The 22,372-nt window shown below is 41.4% G+C and overlaps 1 protein-coding gene across 1 annotated transcript in view; it reads left to right on the top strand.

Moving 5' to 3' along the window:
* LOC118940319 overlaps positions 1–22,372 on the top strand; it is a 104,620-nt gene that overhangs the window by 62,175 nt on the left and 20,073 nt on the right. Inside the window, exon 16 of the mRNA XM_036949065.1 lies at positions 10,030–10,362. Coding sequence (XP_036804960.1) covers positions 10,030–10,362 — 333 coding nt within the window. The remainder of the gene's footprint in view (positions 1–10,029; positions 10,363–22,372) is intronic.

The following is a 22,372-nucleotide window of genomic DNA, read 5'->3' as shown; positions in this document are numbered from 1 at the left end:
AGCTGGCAAGCTAGACAAGCAGTCATCATCATGCATCAAGTCGACAATCTACTGACAAATCCTTATCAATCCTTGTCATATGAAATTATAGATAAAACGTATCAGTGCTCATTGGCCATTGGACATAAACATTACAAAACAAGTTGGAACAAATCACAAATTCAACAATTAGTGCTAAGGCAGCACTGCAGGCCCGGGTTTGATCCCGGACTGTTACAACCGGCTGTGACTGGGAGACCTATGAGGCGGAGCACAATTGTCCCAGGGTCATCTGGGTTAGGGGAGGGTTTAGCCGGCCAGGAAGTCCTTGTCTCATCATGCTCTAGTAACTCCTTGTGGCCTGGCGCCTGCAAGCTGACGTCGGTCGTCAGTTAAACAGTGTTTCCTGCGACACATTGGTGCCTGCTGTTTGTCCTCCTGTCCAAGGGGTGGAGCTGGAGAGCACCAGGCTGGTGATCAGGTACCCAGACCGCTGGATGCAGAGAACCCCTCACTCTCCTCAGAAGACCAACCCTATAGGCCTCAACAACTCCTCAGCCTCCCAGTACGCCTCCACATGGTAAGGACATCCGGCTTTGAGGAGAATATTACTGTGAGGCTGAGAATACAATTGCATCTATGAACTCTGCAGCTCTGATGATCATTGTAGCAAGTAAAGTTTCATCCTTAAAATATATAATAATATAATAATATAATATAATTTCAAGATAAATCTTAATAATTATACTTTGGATTAGTACACTTTTGTTAATAACTACAGGTTTGTTTATAAAATCCCCAAGTATTAACAAGTATTATATTGATATTCTATTTTCTTATCATAATAATATTCAGTTCATTAGAACATAATGTGTTCTCATATCATCCATATTTTATTTTAGGGAAACAGACCTCAGTTCTGACTGCAGCTGTAGGAATCACAGTGGTTCTGGTTCTCATCCTCTGTCACTCTGGCTTCAGGTGCGTTTTGAGGATGAGGATGTCCACTACGCTGCTGTGAAATTCAACCTCCCCAGTGCTGCCACCCAGTGAGCATATTCTGTATTAAGGTCATTCATATGCTGCTGTTTATTGTAGGAGATGTCATCAATATGCAAAACAGTTGATCCTTTGAGACCACTATGAACCCAAACTATGAACCCAACAATGGACATCTCAGGACAGTGACATGTCTAAAATGGGGGAGTGACGTGATGATGGTTTTGAGGAACTGTTTTCTTTTCCAAATGGCACCCTATTCCCAATTTAGTGCACTACTTTAGACAGAGCCCTATAGGGTGCCACCATTTGGGACAATGTCTTTGTTTCATTATTGCTTCTCTCTCTTCAGCAGCACAAGCAGCTGAGGAGGACTCCTCTGTTCTCTACAGTACAGTCAACAAACCCAGAACCAAGAAGATCTGAATGCAACAAACCCAGAACCAAGAAGACCTGAACACAACAAACCCAGAACCAAGAAGACCTGAACACAACAAACACAGAAATAAGAAGACCTGAACAGAACAAGTTTAATTTGTTTATATGGGCTATAAGTAAAGGAGTGTTAATTGCTTTTGCAGTATTTTTTCCCCCCGAAAAATTATGGATATTTTTTTTCAAAAAGGGGAAGTGAAATTTAAAATCAAATAGCTAAATGATCCATGGTATGACCACCTTAAAACAATTCCATATGTCAGCTAGTAGAACCCCCCCCCCAGACTTTTAGAGGTTCAGAATCCCAGTGTCAGAGGGAGCAATGACCAGCACCTAGACACATACATCAAATTAAATCTAATTGTATTTGTCAAGTTTGAAATGGTTAAGGACACGCTCTTAAGCAACAATGCAGTTGTTTATATGTAAGAAAATATTAGATTTCTTTAAATAAAAAATGCTAAAAAATAACTATATAAATCACACAATAACATTTCAATAACGAAGCAGCAATAAACATTTACATGAAAGATTATTCATTGTCATTTTCAAAAAACACACATCATGCAGACTCAATGGGACACAATAATCCCAGACAGACAGACAAACAGACAGACAGACAGACAGACAGACAGACAGACAGACAGACAGACTTAGCTATATGCATGTCAGGGTTCACTTTGGGTCCATTGCTCTGAAGATCAGTGAGCTGAAAACATCTCTTTCACACAAGAACACAGAGGATATACAGAGCAGCTTGCCTTGGCCTTGGCATAATGACAGCTCACTGTTGTCTGTTGTTTATAGCTAGCTAATGTTGATAGCTAAATCTTAGCTAGCTAGCTAGCTCACAAGCTAACTATGGGGTCTTGCTGTAATTCAGAGGCAGCGCATCATATTGTTCACAATCCAGTACATTCAGAGTAGCTGTGTGATGCACAAAAATACTTGTTTATCGCTGAATAACAGCAGCTTCATGTAGCTAACAAGCTAGTTGAGATCACTAGTTCACTCAATACAACCGCCAGTTCAATATAAGTCCCAATAACAGTATTTTTACGTGCGTGACTGTTTTATTCTATATGTATTTTTCACATTTTCTACCTTCTATTTTGTATATTTTCATCGGACTAGTTGGGACATATGAAGCCTGTAAGCTGCAGTAATGTTGAGATGCCAGTAGGGAGAGCTCTAGTCTAGAACACTAGAACCAAAGATACTCCCCTTTCATCTGTTCTGGAACCTTCAGTACCAGCTGATGAGGAGTGATGGGAATGGGTCACATTTTGTCTCTTGTAAAACATGTAGGTCCACTCCTCAAATAAAGAAATGTAACTAAAGTATTCTGACTTTAGACCATTTTCTATTTAGATACAGTAACATGCTTATGTGACATGCTGTTCCTGCATGTTATTGCCCTGACTAGGCTACTTTAAAATATCAAAAGTATCAACCACAGAACTCACACATAGGCTTTGTCTGCTTCTACTAACACTTACAGTAGACTCCTTCTTGTTTCCACACAGTGACAGTAAGTTGACTCACTGTTCAAGACCTCTCCTCTTCACTTCACTCTGTAAGTACACTTGACTATATTTTGAAATATAGTTTTAGTTTTGATGTTTTTAGCCAAACATCACATGACTTACTGTATCTTTGTACTTGTTGGTTTATATTGAACTGTGTTTTGGTTGTTACATCAGGGCCTGTATTCATAAAGTGTCTCAGATGGTCCATATAATTATGATCTAAAAGGCTAAACTGATCCCAGATCAGCTCTCCTACTCTGATACACTTTGTGAATACTGACCCTGGACTGTGGTTTCATGTGTTTAGTTTAGATCAGTTTATTCATTTACATGTTTAAAACATGATCAGTAGAGTTTACCAGTAATACCCAGATCTCCATTCAATAGGGTCATGTTCACTGTCATAGTATAACAGGGTCAAGAATAACTGTGTGTGTGTGTGTGTACGTGTGTGTGTGTGTGTGTGTGTGTAGGTGTGTGTGTGTACGTGTGTGTGTGTACGTGTGTGTATGTGTGTGTGTGTGTATGTGTGTACGTGTGTGTGTGTGTACGTGTGTGTGTGTGCACGTGTGTGTGTGCACGTGTGTGTGTGTGTGTGTGTGCACGTGTGTGTGAGTGTGTGTGTGAGTGTGTGCGTGCATGTGTGTGTGTGTGTTCGTGGGTACGTGTGTGAGTGTGTGTGTGTGTGCGTGCGTGCATGCGTGTGCGTGTGTACGTGTGTGTACGTGTGTGTGCGTGTGTGTGTGTAAATGTATTTTTACATATTAATCAGATTGTGGGATATAGAATCACGACCAACATTTTTGGCACTTGACAAGTACTGAGCTTTATTGTCTGCTACAAAAGTTGGGATGTACGTTGTACATGTGGTTTCACATAAAGACTTGTGCATGCTGTTTTAAGAGCTCTCAGAGCAACAGATTGTTGTGGAGACATTTTGAAAATGGCCTAAAGTAAGAGTTATGAGTGATTGAATGAATGCTTCGTAAGAGCTTTAGGAGTAGTATAGAAACAGTGATGGTGGGTTGTGTTTAGGAGTAGTATTAACATGAGACACAGTGATGGTGGGTTGTGTTTAGGAGTAGTATTAACATGAGACACTGTGATGGTGGGTTGTGTTTAGGAGTAGTACTAACATGAGACACAGTGATGGTAGGTTGTGTTTAGGAGTAGTATTAACATGAGACACAGTGATGGTGGGTTGTGTTTAGGAGTAGTATTAACATGAGACACAGTGATGGTGGGTTGTGTTTAGGAGTAGTATTAACATGAGACACAGTGATGGTGGGTTGTGTTTAGGAGTAGTATTAACATGAGACACAGTGATGGTGGGTTGTGTTTAGGAGTAGTATTAACATGAGACACAGTGGTGGTGGCTTAATAATTAGCCACATTGATTAGTCACAGGAATCAGGACTAATTAAGTTGATGAAGTTTTACAAACGGTGGACCTACCAAATGGATGGGCATTCATAAAATTCCATTGTGGTCCGACGTGGTAGAAAACAGCCCCGTAAGCACAGGATGACATCTTTTTTGGTCATGTCCGAACTGGACATTTTTTTTGTGTTTTATAAATGGTAGACCTACAACATAGATGGCATTCCTAAAATTACATTTCAGACAACACGGTACTTACCTCAGTAAGCACCGTCCAACACGGACACCTTTTGGATGGTGTTTTTGTGCATTCCAGACCGGCCCTGATTTCCACGTTCACGGACGTTGGTTTTTGGTCTGGTCCGGACCAAATCTGAACCAATCATAGACGTCTGTGTTTGTTTGAGATTTTGCCCGGTCTGGACCAGCTTTCATTTGGCCCAAACAAAGATGTCTATGAATCACCTCTTCTCATCTCTCATTCAGAACCTAAAGTAACTTCAACACCTGGAAAAATAATTATTTTAAAACCGCGACCTAGAGAGGTAACACCGGCGATCAACTTAACACTTTACAACTAAACACACTGAAAATAAACAGGACTTCTGCAGAGTTGCACACACTGTGGTCCAACCAACAGCTCCACACAGAGAGCCAGAAGAGCTTTATTTCCTCCTTCCTGACTGCTGATGTGCTCTTAAAGTGGCAGCGCACGGTGAAGGCTCTGTGCAGGATTTCACCACAACATTAAACTATATATGGATATCAGGCTACATTAGACTATATGTGTATAACAGGCTACATTCGACTATATATGGATAACAGGCTACATTCGACTATATATGGATAACAGGCTACATTAAACTATATATGGATAACAGGCTACATTAGACTATATATGGATAACAGGCTACATTCGACTATATATGGATAACAGGCTACATTCGACTATATATGGATAACAGGCTACATTAGACTATATATGGATAACATGCTATATTAGACTATATATGGATAACAGGCTACATTAGACTATATATGGATAACAGGCTACATTAGACTATATATGGATATCAGGCTACATTAGACTATACATGTATAACAGGCTACATTCGACTATATATGGATAACAGGCTACTTTAGACTATATATGGATAACAGGCTATATTAGACTATACATGGATAACAGGCTATATTAGACTATACATGGATAACAGGCTACATTAGACTATATATGGATAACAGGCTACATTAGACTATATATGGATAACAGGCTACATTAGACTATATATGGATAACAGGCTACATTAGACTATATATGGATAACAGGCTACATTAGACTATATATGGATAACAGGCTACATTCGACTATATATGGATAACAGGCTATATTAGACTATACATGGATAACAGGCTACATTAGACTATATATGGATAACAGGCTACATTAGACTATATATGGATAACAGGCTACATTAGACTATATATGGATAACAGGCTACATTAGACTATACAGTATATGGACAGCAGCAGTCAATACATCAGACTATGGTGATGATGATACTGATTCCTCTGCTAACTAATGCTACTACCAGTACTGTACACAAGGGTCAACAGTGTAACATAATATGAAAGTGGCATGGTGTACTACTACAGACATCAGTGTTTGTGTGATTAAATGTGATTTTGTCAAGTAACCAGTGTTGTGTTTCACCATTCTACCTGATGTATTGTCAGTTTGGAATGTTGTTATTAGCCCAACATTATTGAGGACATTATTATTAGGATGGTGCAGTAATGTTGAGATGCCAGTAGGAGGAGCTCTAGTCTAGAACACTGGAACCTTCAGTACCACTTTGATGCAGCTGATGAGGAGTGTAAATTGAATGTGTTTGTAGAATATAATGAATGACATCATGGAACTGACCAAATGTAAATGGAACTTTGACCTGTTCCATGTAGAACTCAGAGGGACAAGACAACACATTCTAAGATATTATAAACATTCCATATAGAATAGTCAACATATTGTTAACATGGTTCTGTATATAAATAAATGTGGAATTGGGGGACATTTTGTCCATTATAGAAATGTAGGACCCATTTTAATACAGTAACCTCCCTTTTCTGATGTACTGTTCTGGTCGTCATGCATGTTAATGTCTTAAAGAGGAAGAAAGGACTGTTCTGCATCAGCTACTTGTGTTCTGACTACATAAATATGTATCAACCACAGAACTGACACTTACTAGCAGTTGCCACACACTACCAGTCAGTTAACTCACTGTACAAGACCTCTCCCCTTCCCTTCACTCTGTAGGTACTCTAGACAATATCTTGAAATATAGTTTTGGGTTATTTGTTTTTAGTAATAAGTCATATACTTGAGGGTAATGTATCATTGTACTTCTTGTTATGTTTTGAGTTGTGTTTTGGTTGTTACATCAGGGCCAGTATTCATAAAGTGTCTCAGTGTAGGAGTGTTGATCTACATAGAGATGAGATGATTAACCAGGGTAAAAAAAGACATGCAAAATAACAATTTAACAGTGCAGTATGTGTGTGTGTGTTTTGTGTGTGTGTGTGTGTGTGTGTGTGTGTGTGTGTGTGTGTGTGTGTGTGTGTGTGTGCGTGTGTGTGTGTGTGTGCGGGGGATTTGTACACTGCTAGACATGACCACCTTGTTAACCTGATAGCCAGCCAGGTGAGACAAGTATTCTCACCAACAGCACACATGCATAAACATTCTTGTGCAAAGGGACACCTTGTTAGCGCTGGAGAAGATGGCTGCCGTTTTATGGGATCTTAAAAACTTATTTGGGATAGGGGGCAGTATTCGGAAATTTTAATGAATGAGGTGCCCAAAGTAAACTGCCTGTTACTCAGGCCCAGAAACTAGCATATGCATATACAGTGGGGAGAATCATTATTTGATACACTGCTGATTTTGCAGGTTTTCCTACTTACAACGCATGTAGAGGTCTGTAATTTTTATCATAGGTACACTTCAACTGTGAGAGACGGAATCTAAAACAAAAAAACAGAAAATCACATTGTATGATTTATAAGTAATTCATTTGCATTTTATTGCATGACATAAGTATTTGATCACCTACCAACCAGTAAGAATTCCGGCTCTCACAGACCTGTTAGTTTTTCTTTAAGAAGCCCTCCTGTTCTCCACTCATTACCTGTATTAACTGCACCTGTTTGAACTCAATCAAACAGACTCCAACCGCTCCACAATGGCCAAGACCAGAGAGTCTTGTGGTGGTGAGTTGTGTTTAGGAGTAGTATTAACATGAGACACAGAGATGGTGGGTTGTGTTTAGGAGTAGTATTAACATGAGACACAGTGATGGTGGGTTGTGTTTAGGAGTAGTATTAACATGAGACACAGTGATGGTGGGTTGCGTTTAGGAGTAGTATTAACATGAGACCACCTGGAAAAATGGCTACCTCAGTATTTTACGCAAGATTTTCTGCGGGAAACACCATGTGACCACTACATATGGTCCCTTACGGCCATTCTTCAATGGAAATGCCTAAAAAGACGCCGCAATGTTGTAGACACCTTGGGGAATACGTGAAAAACGTAAGTTCATTCGTAGCTCATTCACAGCCATATAAGGAGTCATTGGTATGAGGCGGTTTCAAAAAATGTGGCACTTCCTGGTTGGATTTTTTTCTTGGTTTCGCCTGTAACATCAGTTCTGTGGCACTCACAGACAATATCTTTGCAGTTTTGGAAACGTCAGAGTGTTTTCTTTCCAAAGCTGTAAATTATATGCATAGTCGAGCACTCTGTAAGTACTCTTGACAATATCTTGAAATATAGTTTTTGGTTATTTGTTTTTAGTCATAAGTCAAATACTTGAGGGTAATGTATCATTTTTTGTGTGTGTGAGAGAGAGAAAAAGAGAGTGAGAGAGTGAAAGTCACTGGCTGTTTAGCCTCACAGCTTGAGGATAGGTGCTATCATTGAACCTGGTGGTCATTCTTTAGGCTGCTGTACAGCTTGATGGACTGTAGAGGATTGAACATTTATCCTTCTATATATGGGGTTCTGAGAATAAAACAACTTCAGAACAATCAATGTAGAAATATGTGTTTACAGTTCTACAGATCTGTTCAATAAGTGATTGTTGTTGTTGTTGTTGTAATGATGATGATGATGACTACTGTATATATTAGGAATGTATTTTTGCATCATGTCAGTTTAAGTAGACAGACGTAGACAGACATGCAACACATCACACACATTACATACATAGTGCAGTAGACTTACAGACAGTATTCACATAGACAACCATATAGCACAATACAACACAACACAATATGAGCCTGGTTCATTTTTAGTAATGAGACCCTGTACCCCATTTACAGTTTCTACTTCAATGTATCAGGTGGAGTTATTCACCAGCTATAGAGTGAGTTGTTGTTTATGTTTCTAAGACTGCAGGGTGGGAGATGCAACAATGGCCTTGAGAACAGCAGGAAGTGTGTTGGTGGTCTTTCTCTGGTCTGTGACAGGTATGGTCTCATTCATAACTTATATGGTTGTCAATCTACAGACATGTGTATTACATTTGCTTGTGTTCTGTTAGGCATCTCCACTTCACTTTAAATAGTTATGTTTTACACCTCACTGAGTGATGATTATCTGTGGTTTCCAATATGGCAACAAAGTGTGGACAAACCCTACCTTCAGTGTGAGCCAGAATACCTTGTCCTAATTCTGATACCATTGTGATGTCTAACTGTGTTTCAGTGGTACTGGGTCAGAATGGCTGGAGTGTTACATACACCACTCAGAGTATCTGTACCTTGAAGGGGTCATCAGTGGATCTGTTCTGCTCTTACACATATCCCAGAGGTACAGTCACAACAACACTCTGGTTCACTAAAATGGAGGCTGGTAAAGAACCTAAAGATCTAGGTCAGAACCCAGAGTATGCAGGTCGTCTGGAGTATCATGGAGATAAGAAGAAAGACTGTACCCTGAAAATCACAGACCTGAGAGAGAGAGACTCAGCTACGTACAAGTTCAGATTATTAACAGATCAAGAAGGAGGGAAATATTCTGGAAGTCCTGGAGTCACTCTGTCTGTAACAGGTACAGTAACATGCTTTATACTGCTAGTCTGTTCAATTAATATCTACTGTCCATTTAGGTCTAGAAATTGGATTTGTAAATATGAAACAGATTTGAGAATTAAATGAGTTTGAGAATGTCTTGCATCATGTGATTAAACAAGACAATAAGTGATTCAGGGTTTAATGCTGTGATCTACTCCAGCTCTGCAGGTGAAGATAACTTCTAAAACTTTGCAAAATTGGGTGACACTGACCTGTAGCACCACCTGTACTCTGACTGACAACCCCACCTACATCTGGTACAAGAACGGACACAAAGTAAAGGAGGACACCTCCAGCCTGTACTCAGACTACTTTAGTGATGCAGACAGTTACTCCTGTGCTGTAAAAGGCCACGAGGATCTCCACTCTCCTGCAGTGTGTGAGTATGGATTTAACTCAGTTTTTAGTATAACTTTTCAAGTAGAACTTTCTGTCTGCTAAACAGTCCTCACAGTTATCTAACCAAACTGCAACACAATACCAGATGGCATAACTATTCTGGATTACTGCAGCTCATGATTCTACTGTGTAAATGTATAAGTAATGCCCTCTTGTCATTATGTTTCAGGTGTTCAGGGTCAGAGCTGCAACAGAGTGACTTACACCAAGAGGAGAATCTGTGTCTTGAAGGGGTCAACAGTGGACATATCCTGTACTTATGTTAGTTATTATTCCATCACATCAACATTCTGGTTTAGAAGTGATAAGTCGACCCCTGAAGACCTAACCACAGACCCAGGGTACGCAGGTTGTGTGGAGTACACTGGAACATACAGAGGTCCCTTCACCCTGAGAATCACAGATCTGAGAGAGGAGGACTCAGCTGAGTATCGCTTCACTTTTAAAACAGACAACTTTGAATGGGGTCATAGTTTCCCAGGAACAACTCTGTCTGTCACAGGTAATAAATACTACACTGTATGATATAACTGTAAATCATAATGAATTACAGGATAAATATATTAACCATCCTGTTAACACAGAGGTGTATGTGGTTTTATGCATATTGTTTCAGGTCTGCAGGTGAAGGTGACTCCTGCTGCAGAGGGACAGAAGACACTGACCTGTATCACCACCTGTACTCTGACTGACAACCCCACCTACATCTGGTACAAGAACGGACAACGTCTAGATGAGCCCACTTCCCAACAATACTCTAGTAATACCCTAGTAGTGTTGGGTCATTCTGTGGACAGTTACTCCTGTACTGTAGAACACCATGAGGACCTCCACTCTCCTGCAGTGTGTAAGTATGAATTAAACTACTATTCTACTTAGAAAGTATCAATCATTTAACATCAATGAGAAGAGTATTACTGCTTTATCTATACATATTCATCATTACATAGAAATTACAGACAATGTCATAGATGTATGCATGTCTATAGTTAGAATGTTCAGTACCTCAGACACTTGAAGAATAGTTTAGTAGACACTCTAGTCATAAAGTATCTCCAAATGTATTATTGTTCATGTTTTGTGTAAGTGATAGTTTTAGATCGTTCTCTGAGTTTAGATATGATTTATTTTAGACATGACGTCATTTGAGGTAGTATACTACAGTCCTGACCCTCTGACATATTCTCCTTTACTAGATGCTCCAAAGAACATCTCAGTGTCAGTCAGTCCCTCTGGTGAAATAGTGGAGGGCAGTTCAGTGACTCTGACCTGCAGCAGTGATGCCAACCCACCTGTGGACAAATACACCTGGTACAAGAAGAACGTAACCTCACCAAAAGCATCAGGACAGAGTTACAGCATCACTAACATCAGCTCTGAGGACAGAGGAGAATATTACTGTGAGGCCCAGAATGGAAGAGGATCTAAGAACTCTATAGCTCAGATGATCATTGTAGCAGGTAAAGTTACATCTTCAATACTTCAATACAAAATGATGTCCAATAAGAAATGATGTTTCAAGGTGTCTTCTTCTAGTTTGCCTCATTACACTTTGGTTTATAACTATACATAGGCTTCTATACACAAGTATTACATTAATGTCCTGTATTGCTGTATATTCATTTTCACTTCATAATAACATGTCCTCATGTCATCCATTTCATCTATTAGGGAAACAGACCTCAGTTGTGACTGCAGCTGTAGGAATCATAGTGGTTGTTCTAGTTCTCATCTGTCTCTCTGGACTCATGTGTTTCAGGTGAGCGAAGAAGGAAAACTGATATTTGTATTATTCTTTCACCTTAGCACTCTGATTTGTTGCTAACTTAATTATTTCATAAATGTATTTATTGGCCCAACGCCCTTAACTGCTAAACTGTATTAGTAACACATCAACTTCCACTAGAGGTCAGTAGAGAGCAGAAATCACTCTGTCCCTCTTTACAGGAGATTCACAGGAGGAAGTGATGCTTCAACAGACACACGGGTGATTATATCAATCAGTTATCAGTTACACCAGGACACCCCCCCCCCCCCCCCCCCGTGTAGTGTTAGGGCAAAAAACAAAACGTGCACCCAGGGGGGGTCCAGCTCTGAGTTTGGGAAACCCTGAGTTACATCTAATTTACTGTGTCACTACAGTCTCTTTCATACTGTTTTCATTGTTTTCTCTCTCTCTCTCTCTCTCTCCACAGAGTGTCCGTCCTGACTGTAACAGTGACACGTACACAGGTCTGAACATGAGGACCATGTCCCCTGACTATGACACTCTGGCAGTAAGTCTCTCATAATACATTTTGATTGTTTGTGAGTGTGTGTGTGTTTTATACAGTACTTGAATGTGTTTAGAGAAGATGATGGAAAGTTGTGTTTCAAAGAACACATGCATTTCCTCTCTCTCCCCCTCTCCTACTCTCTCTATATCTTTCCCTCTCTATATATATCTTTCCCTCTCTCTTTCTCACTCTCTCTCTCTTCCTGTCCACAGAGTGTCAATCCTGACCCTAACAGTGACCCCAACAGTGACATGTACACACCTCTGAACATGAAGTCCAGGTCACCAGAGTATGACACCCTGGCAGTAGTGTGTTTGTGTGTGTGTGTCCTTAAACATTTTAGTGGGAGTGTAAATTGCTAACTCAGTATCTTCTTTCAGAATGTGAGGGGACCCTCCCACTTAAGAGAACCACCACAGATCCTGGACTGAAGAAAAGTACCTCAGAACATCAAATGAAGAGAACCACCACAGATTCTGGACTGAAGAGAATCACCACAGATCCTGGACTGAAGAGCTACGGTTCCGATCCAAAGCCAGGCCTCACTCCTCTATTCTCTTGCAACCATATCTAGATAGTTTTCCAGACCATGAACTTTAACCTTTGAGTAAATGCTTTGAGTCAATTTTTTATTTTCTTATTATGATAATTATGTATATTGATGATAAATGGGAGGGGTTATGCTTCTGCTTTTTTTCAATGGGATTTTCCCATTTCAATATTTTTTCTTGTGTACCAATCTGTTTCCTATCTATAGTTTAAGATTGTATTCCTAATATTTTTCTATGGAATTTTGCAAATTAGGGGTTTATAACATCAATAGTCCTACTTTCCTCTGCAACTAATATGGATCATATTGACAACAGCTTTTTCATATTTTTTGCTTTTGGGTCAAGATTCTCCTGATGTGTTTAATGATGATTTACTTTGTATTGCTGTCAGACATTATTCCACATTATTTATTTTATATTTTATAATAATATATATATATATTTTTTTTTTAAATGTAATCAGTTCATTACATACATTTAAACATTTGCTGTTTTTTACATTTTATATTAATTATAATTGTATTTTACGTAATGCTATATTATTAAGTGTCATGATATCACGTGTTTTGTCATCACGTTTCATTATTACGTATTTTATATACGTTAAATACATGTTTACCTTTGCAGTTTTTACAGTTTAGTGTCAATACAGTAGAAGCATCATGTTGTAAATAAGATCAACATTTAAGACAATAAATACACAGATTATTTGATCAACTAATAATACATTGATTCATAACTATTTCCACTCAGCTCTTGTTTCTTGTATTTCTGCCTATTAGACACATGATGGGGCCATTGTATCATTTAACCATGAGTGGCTCGGCCAGCGTCTCCTCAACTCAGTCCTGGGGACCCCAAGGTGTGAACGTTTTGGTTTTTGCCCAAGGACTACACAGCTGATTCAAATAATAAAATCTTACTGTCGAGTTGATTACTCAAACACAGAGGTAGTGTTACTTAGTTGTCTTATTAACCTCAGAAATATGATTTATAGTCACTGAAATGACCCTAGTTTAACCCTGTGTGTGTTCCTCCAGTGAAGGGTATTCAGCTGTATAAGCACAGCCAGTATTTATTTTCACTAAAACAGCTGTTTTGCAATGAATGTCTACAGTAGCCTCAACAGCACTCTGCAGGGTAGCACCATGTAAACGGAGGACAGCTAGTTTTCATCCTCCTCTGGGTACAATGACTTCAATACAGAACCTAGGAGGCTCATGGTTCTCAAACCCTTCCATAGACTTACACAGTAATTATGACAACTTCCGGACGATGTCCTCCAACCCATCAAAGCTCATGCAGCATGAACTGACATGTTGTCCGACCAATCAAAGTATTAGATATGTAATCTAGTTCTGAAAGCATAAGATACAGCCAGCTCTCACTATAGTGCATAACATGTGGTGAGTAGTTGACTCAAAGATAATGTCAATAGTTGAACAGTTTTGAAAAATATGTATTTCTTTAAAAATGAAGGAGAAGCAAGAGAGAGTGGGAGAGAGCTAGCAAACTCTGCTTTGATTTTTGCTTTCACTTTCACTTACTTAGCCAGCATCTAATGCAGCTAGCTAGTTTAGTTACTCAAATAACCGTCTCAAACAGAGAGGGATGGTATGTTAACTAGCTGGCTACGGCTATCCTCTTCCAAGCCAAGGTAAGCTTTACGTTTTATTCATTTATTGCCACCTGGTCCCACCGGTGTAACTGCTACACTGCTTGCTGACTGTACACTGTACTGCATGATTGTAGCGTGTTTACTAACATATTAGTTCTAGTAGCTATGTTGTCAATACGTTAGCTAATATGGTAACAACGATTTAGGCTGTGTGTAGCGTTAGCAGTCATGATATGAAGGTTTGGCTTGGAAAGGTTTTCTTCTCCTGCTCACAGACAGCTGATGAGGAGTATAGTGCAGAGATGTAAGAAGGAATTCTACAATGGGCAATGTGATCATGCTGTTTGTATGTGTCTGCTTTGAAAGTGAACTGTGTTTGAATGTGATCAGAGGTGTATTCATTCCACCGATTCCGTTGAAAAACGTTTTTTTTGTAATGAAAGCAAACGGAACGAAATTGGATAAACATACCTGAACTTGACCAAGAGAAAGTCTTGTTTGCAACTGTCGGACTAATGATTACATCCTAGATCAGCTAGATGCAGACCAGAGTGTACAAGGTGGTACTGAATGTGTCACTGTCTGTCACCTTGATTACTCTGTTTCTGTTGACCTGTGCACCTACGTTGTAGCCTTTCTAGCTAGGTTGTAGCAACCTCATGATGGCTATAGGGAACATTAGAATATCATGATATGTAGTAGCTATAATATATCCGTGTTACATTGAACTGGGCGAATGGAATATGAATGACAGTCATCCAAAATGCTGTGATAGAAATAAGGCCATGCTCATAAAACACGTGTCCTCCCTCATCTTACATGTGTCTGTCTGTCTGTGTCTCTCCATCTCCCCACGCCATAGTATAGAAAGGCTGCAGTACCAGACCCAACCACAGGGGGAATAGTATATACAGACTGCACAACCAGACACCATCACAGGGAGCATAGCCATTATTAGAGGAGTTTGTTTTCTGATTTTACCAAAACACTACAACAATGAAGAAATACATGCTGTACATCTAACATTTATTGTGATGTTTAGCTACAATGTTTCCTGATGGAGGACCTCTCCTCCCCTCAGGACTCCAGTGGTGGACCTCTCCTCCCCTCAGGACTCCAGTGGTGGACCTCTCCTCTACCCTCAGGACTCCAGTGGTGGACCTCTCCTCTCCTCAGGACTGCAGTGGTGGACCTCTCCTCCCCTCAGGACTCCAGTGGTGGACCTATCCTCTACCCTCAGGACTCCAGTGGTGGACCTCTCCTCTCCTCAGGACTCCAGTGGTGGACCTCTCCTCCCCTCAGGACTCCAGTGGTGGACCTCTCCTCTCCTCAGGACTCCAGTGGTGGACCTCTCCTCCCCTCAGGATTCCAGTGGTGGACCTCTCCTCCCCTCATGACTCCAGTGGTGGACCTCTCCTCTCCCCTCAGGACTCCAGTGGTGGACCTCTCCTCCCCTCAGGACTCCAGTGGTGGACCTCTCCTCCTCCCAGGACTCCAGTGGTGGACCTCTCCTCCCCTCAGGACTCCAGTGGTGGACCTCTCCTCTACCCTCAGGACTCCAGTGGTGGACCTCTCCTCTACCCTCAGGACTCCAGTGGTGGACCTCTCCTCTCCTCAGGACTCCAGTGGTGGACCTCTCCTCTCCCCTCAGGACTCCAGTGGTGGACCTCTCCTCCCCTCAGGACTCCAGTGGTGGACCTCTCCTCTCCCCTCAGGACTCCAGTGGTGGACCTCTCCTCTCCCCTCAGGACTCCAGTGGTGGACCTCTCCTCCCCTCATGACTCCAGTAGTGGACCTCTCCTCTCCCCTCAGGACTCCAGTGGTGGACCTCTCCTCTCCTCAGGACTCCAGTGGTGGACCTCTCCTCTCCCCTCAGGACTCCAGTGGTGGACCTATCCTCCCCTCAGGACTCCAGTGGTGGACCTCTCCTCTCCCCTCAGGACTCCAGTGGTGGACCTCTCCTCTCCCCTCAGGACTCCAGTGGTGGACCTCTCCTCCCCTCATGACTCCAGTAGTGGACCTCTCCTCTCCCCTCAGGACTCCAGTGGTGGACCTCTCCTCCCCTCAGGACTCCAGTGGTGGACCTCTCCTCTCCCCCCAGGACTCCAGTGGTGGACCTCTCCTCCCCTCATGACTCCAGTGGGTGAGTATGTTTATTTCTGGTTATTCCACAGTATACATTTCTACAGTTATAGGTTCTATAGGCCGTCTCAAATAGCACCCTGTTCCTACATTCCTTGTATTTTGACTGTGGTCACCTCCATCCCTTCCTCTCCTCCTTCTACATTGTGTGCTGTAGGTGAGGGGAGATATAATTAGAATGTAGAACTCTGATACTCTCTATGTTCTGTACTGTAGGTGTGGGGAGATAGAGAGTATCAAAGTTCTACATTCTAATACTATGTTCTCTACTGTAAATGTAAATCTCCCTCGGCCTGAGCTGTGAAACATGGAAATGACATCATCATTAGAAGTTGAAGGGATCTTTGCCCAGTGAACCTCCTCTATAATGACCATGTTGTAGACACTAAGGGGGATGACATCTGTTGTTATCATGGGTTTTACTGTGTATGTATGGTCATGTGACTGGACATGTGACCCATTGTGATGTCATTGTGAGACTCAGTGCCAGCCTGATGCCATAGGGTGCCTAGTAATTGCCCCTACAGGGGATAAATAAATGTTATTTTTGAATTGAATTACAGTTGAATATGGGGCATGTTCCAGGCAGACTATATTGCAGTCACCTGCCTGCTCTCACAAACATTAGTCCTTATCCTTTTTTACCTAAAGGGGTACTATAATTCAAAATCAAATAGCTAAACGATCCATGGTATGACCACCTTAAAACAATTCCATGTGTCAACTAGTAGAATAACCCTCCCGTCCCCGTCCACTGACGGCTCAGACTTCTAGATTTTCAGAATCCCAGTGTCAGAGGGAGTCCAGTGCCTAAACAAACAAATCAAATTGTATTTGAAACATGCGCCGAATACAACAGGTAGACCTTACTGTGAAATGGTTATTAAATGCTTATTAAGCAACAATGCAGTTTTTTATGTAAGGAATATTCCTTTTTTTTAATTATAAAAATTGTAAATAAAACTAAAACTAAATCACAATAAAATAACAATAACGAAGCAGCAATAAACAATTACATGAAATATTATTCAATGTAAATGTTTTTTAAACATGCATCACTCAGACACAATAAAACATAATAATCCCAGACAGACAGACAGAGAGACAGACTTAGTTATATGGATGTCAGGGTTCACTTTGGGCCCGTTGTTCTGAAGATCAGTCTCTTTCACACAAGAACACAGTGGATATACAGAGCAGCTTGCCTTGGCCTTGGCATAATGACAGCTCACTGTTGTCTGTTGTTTCTAGCTAGTTAATGTTGATAGCTAAAAGTAGGCTTACTAACTAGCTCACTAGTTAACTATGGGGTCTTGCTGTAATTCAGTGGCAGCACATCATATTGTTCACAATCCAGTCCATTCAGAGTAGCTGTGTGATGCAGAGAAATGCTAGTTTATTTAGGAAAAATCTTCATGTAGCTAACAAGCTAGCTGAGCTCACTTGTTCGCTCAATTCAAATGTCAGTTCAACATAAGTCCCAATATCACAGTATTTTTATGTTTGCGCCTGGTTAGTTCTCTATACATTTTACATTTTCAAATGTTATTTTACCTTCTATTTTGTATATTTCCATCAGACTAGTAGGGACATATGAAGCCTGGAGTCTGCAGTAATGATGAGATGTCAGTAGGGAGAGCTCTAGTCTAGAACACTGGTACCAAAGATACTCCCCTTTCATCTGTTCTGGAACCTTCAGTACCAGCTGATGAACAGTGATGGGAATGGGTCACATTTTGTCTCTTGTAAAACATGAAGGTCCACTCCTCATATAAAGAAATGCAACTACAGTATTCTGACTTTAGACCATTTTCTATTTAGATACAGTAACATCCCTTATGTGACATGTTGTTGCTGCATGTTAATGACCTGACTAGACTACTCGATAAGTGTCAACCACAGAACTCACACATAGGCTATGTCTGCTTCTACTAATACTTACAGTAGACTCCTTCTTGTTTCCACACAGTGACAGTAAGTTGACTGACTGTTCAAGACCTCTCCTCTTCACTTCACTCTGTAAGTACACTTGACAATATCTTGAAATATAGTTTTAGTTTTGATGTTTTTAGCCAAACATCACATGACTTCCTGTATCTTTGTACTTGTTGGTTTATTTTGAACTGTGTTTTGGTTGTTACATCAGGGCCTGTATTCATAAAGTGTCTCAGATGGTCCATATAATTATGATCTAAAAGGCTAAACTGATCCCAGATCAGCTATCCTACTCTGATACACTTTGTGAATACTGACCCTGGACTGTGGTTTCATGTGTTTAGTTTAGATCAGTTTATTCATTTACATGTTTAAAACATGATCAGTAGAGTTTACCAGTAACACCCAGATCTCCATTCAATGTTCACTGTTCAACAGTTTAACAGTGTACGTTTAACAGGGTCAAGTATAACTGTGTGTGTGTGCGTGTCTGTGTGAGTGAGTGAGTGTAAATTTATTTTTACATATTAATCTGATTGTTGGATACAGAGTCATGACCAAAATTATTAGCACCCTTGTCAAATACAGAGATATATTGTATGCTATAAAAAGATGGGATGTACATTGTACATGTGGTTTCACATAAAGACTTGTGCATGCTGTTTTAAGAGCTCTGAGAGCAACACATTTTGAAAATGGCCGAAAGCGTGACAGTAAGAGCGATTAAGTGGATTCTTCATAAGAGCTTTAGGAGTAGTATTAACATGAGACAGTGATGGTGGGTTGTGTTTAGGAGTAGTAATAACATGAGACACAGTGATGGTGTGTTGTGTTTAGGAGTAGTATTAACATGAGACACAGTGATGGTGGGTTGTGTTTAGGAGTAGTATTAACATGAGACACAGTGATGGTGGGTTGTGTTTAGGAGTAGTATTAACATGAGACACAGTGATGGTGGGTTGTGTTTAGGAGTAGGATTAACATGAGACACAGTGATGGTGGGTTGTGTTTAGGAGTAGTATTAACATGAGACACAGTGATGGTGGGTTGTGTTTAGGAGTAGTATTAACATGAGACACAGTGATGGTGGGTTGAAATGCTGACTAACGTGTCGGGTCCTTTCCTTTTTTTTTGTTGAAGCACCTTGTCAGCGATAACAGCCTTGAGTCTTCTTGGGTATGATACAACAAGCTTAGCAAACTTGAATTTGGGGAGTTTCTCTCATTCTTCTCTACAGATCCTCTATAGCTCTGTCAGGTTGGATGGGGAGCATCGCTGCACAGCTATTTTCAGGTCTCTCCAGAGATGTTCGATCGGGATTGTCCTGCCTCTGGCTGGGCCACTGAAGGACATTCAGAGACTTGTCCCGAAGCCACTCCTGCGTTGTCTTGGCTGTGTGCTTAGGGTCGTTGTCCTGTTGAGAGGTCCTGAGCGCTCTGGAGCAGGTTTTCATCAAGGATCTCTCTCTGCTTTTTTGATCTTTCCCTCAATCCTGACTGATCTCCCAGTCCCTGCAGCTGAAAAACATCCCCACACCATTATGCTGCCACCACCATGCTTCATCGTAGGGATGTGCCAGGTAACCTCCAGACGTGACACTTGGCTATTGAGGCCAAAGAGTTCCATCTTGGTTTCATCAGACCAGAGAATCTCATTTAGGTGCCTTTTGGCAAAGTTCAAGCAGGCTGTCATATGGCTTCCATCTGGCCACTCTACAATAAAGGCCTGATTGGTGGAGTGCTGCAGAGATGGTTGTCCATCTGGAAGGTTCTCCCATCTCCACAGAGGAACACTGGAGCTCTGTCAGAGTGACCATCGAGTTCTTGGTCACCTACCTGACCAAGGCCCTTCTCCTCCGATTGCTCCGTTCTTCCATTTAAGAATGATGGAGGCCACTGTGTTCTTGGGGACTTTCATACTGCAGACATGTTTTGTACCCTTCCCCAAATCTTTGCCTAGACCCAATCCTGTCTCAGAGCTCTACAGACAATTCCTTCGACGTCATGGCTTGTTTTTTTCTCTGACATGCATAGTCAACTGTGGGACCTTATATAGACAGGAATTTACCACAGGTGGACTCCAATCACATTTTAAGGACGATCAATGGAAACATGATACACCTGAGCTCAATTTCGAATCTCATAACAAAGGTTATGAATACTTGTGTATACTTGAATACTTGTGCTTTGTCTTTATGGTGTATCCTGTGTAGAATGATGAATGAGGGAAATAGTTTATTTATTCCATTTTAGAATAAGGATGTAATGTAACAAAATGTTGAAATTGTTAAAGGGTCTGAATACTTACACTGTATAAATGTTTTGAGGGAAATAGTGACACAAGGAATAAATACAGAGAGAATAACGAATATCAATAACGAGTAAAAATAACTGTTTCACAGTACAGAGTCGATGTGCAGGGGTACGAGGTAATTGAGGTATTTGTGTACATACATATAAGGGAAAGGGGGATACCTAGTCAGTTGCACAACTGAATGCATTCAACTGAAATGTATCTTCTACATTTAATTCAACCCCTCTGAATCAGAGAGGTGCGTGGGGCTGTATTAATGGACGTAATCAATGCCCGGGAGCAGTTGTTGTTGTGGGTTAACTGCCTTGCCCGAGGGCAGAACTGCAGAATTTACTGCTTTTGCCAGTTCAGGAAGTCAAAACAGCAACCTTTACTGGCCCTTTACGCTCTTAACCGCTAGGCTACCTGCTGCCCCATAGGGAGGGGTAAAGTGACTAGGCATCAAGCCAGAAAATAGACTAAGTGAGCATAGAAGTAATTTACTGTAGCTCGTCTGGTGGACCTGTGTAACTGGGCAGCTCGCGGCTGGATTTCCCTTTGTAATCCATGATAGTTTGCAAGCCCAGCCACAAGCTTCTCGCTTCAGAGCCAGCATAGTAGGATTCAGCCTTAGTCCTGTATTGACGCGTTTCCGGTTTGATTGCTCATCTAGATGTGGTCTCAGAATTTCTTTATGCGTCCGGATTAGTGTCCCGTTCCTTGAAAGCGGAAGCTCTAGCCTTTAAATCAAATCAAAATCAAAATCAAATCAAATCAAATGTATTTATATAGCCCTTCGTACATCAGCTGATATCTCAAAGTGCTGTACAGAAACCCAGCCTAAAACCCCAAACAGCAAGCAATGCAGGTGTAGAAGCACGGTGGCTAGGAAAAACTCCCTAGAAAGGCCAAAACCTAGGAAGAAACCTAGAGAGGAAGCAGGCTATGTGGGGTGGCCAGTCCTCTTCTGGCTGTGCCGGTGGAGATTATAACAGAACATGGCCAAGATGTTCAAATGTTCATAAATGACCAGCATGGTTAAATAATAATAAGGCAGAACGGTTGAAACTGGAGCAGCAGCACGGTCAGGTGGACTGGGGACAGTAAGGAGTCATCATGTCAGGTAGTCCTGGGGCATGGTCCTAGGGCTCAGGTACTCCGAGAGAGAGAAAGAAAGAGAGAAGGAGAGAATTAGAGAACGCACACTTAGATTCACACAGGACACCGAATAGGACAGGAGAAGTACTCCAGATATAACAAACTGACCCTAGCCCCCCGACACATAAACTACTGCAGCATAAATACTGGAGGCTGAGACAGGAGGGGTCAGGAGACACTGTGGCCCCATCCGAGGACACCCCCGGACAGGGCCAAACAGGAAGGATATAACCCCACCCACTTTGCCAAAGCACAGCCCCCACACCACTAGAGGGATATCTTCAACCACCAACTTACCATCCTGAGACAAGGCTGAGTATAGCCCACAAAGATCTCCGCCATGGCACAACCCAAGGGGGGGGCGCCAACCCAGACAGGATGACCACATCAGTGAATCAACCCACTCAGGTGACGCACCCCTTCCAGGGACGGCTAGAGAGAGCCCCAGTAAGCCAGTGACTCAGCCCCTGTAATAGGGTTAGAGGCAGAGAATCCCAGTGGAAAGAGGGGAACTGGCCAGGCAGAGACATCAAGGGCGGT

Source organism: Oncorhynchus mykiss, chromosome 17, assembly GCF_013265735.2.
Source record: "Oncorhynchus mykiss isolate Arlee chromosome 17, USDA_OmykA_1.1, whole genome shotgun sequence".
In the NCBI taxonomy this organism is placed as follows: Eukaryota; Metazoa; Chordata; class Actinopteri; order Salmoniformes; family Salmonidae; genus Oncorhynchus; species Oncorhynchus mykiss.
The sequence above is the reverse complement of the archived record's forward strand: the minus strand, read 5'-3'. Positions and strand labels throughout refer to the sequence as shown.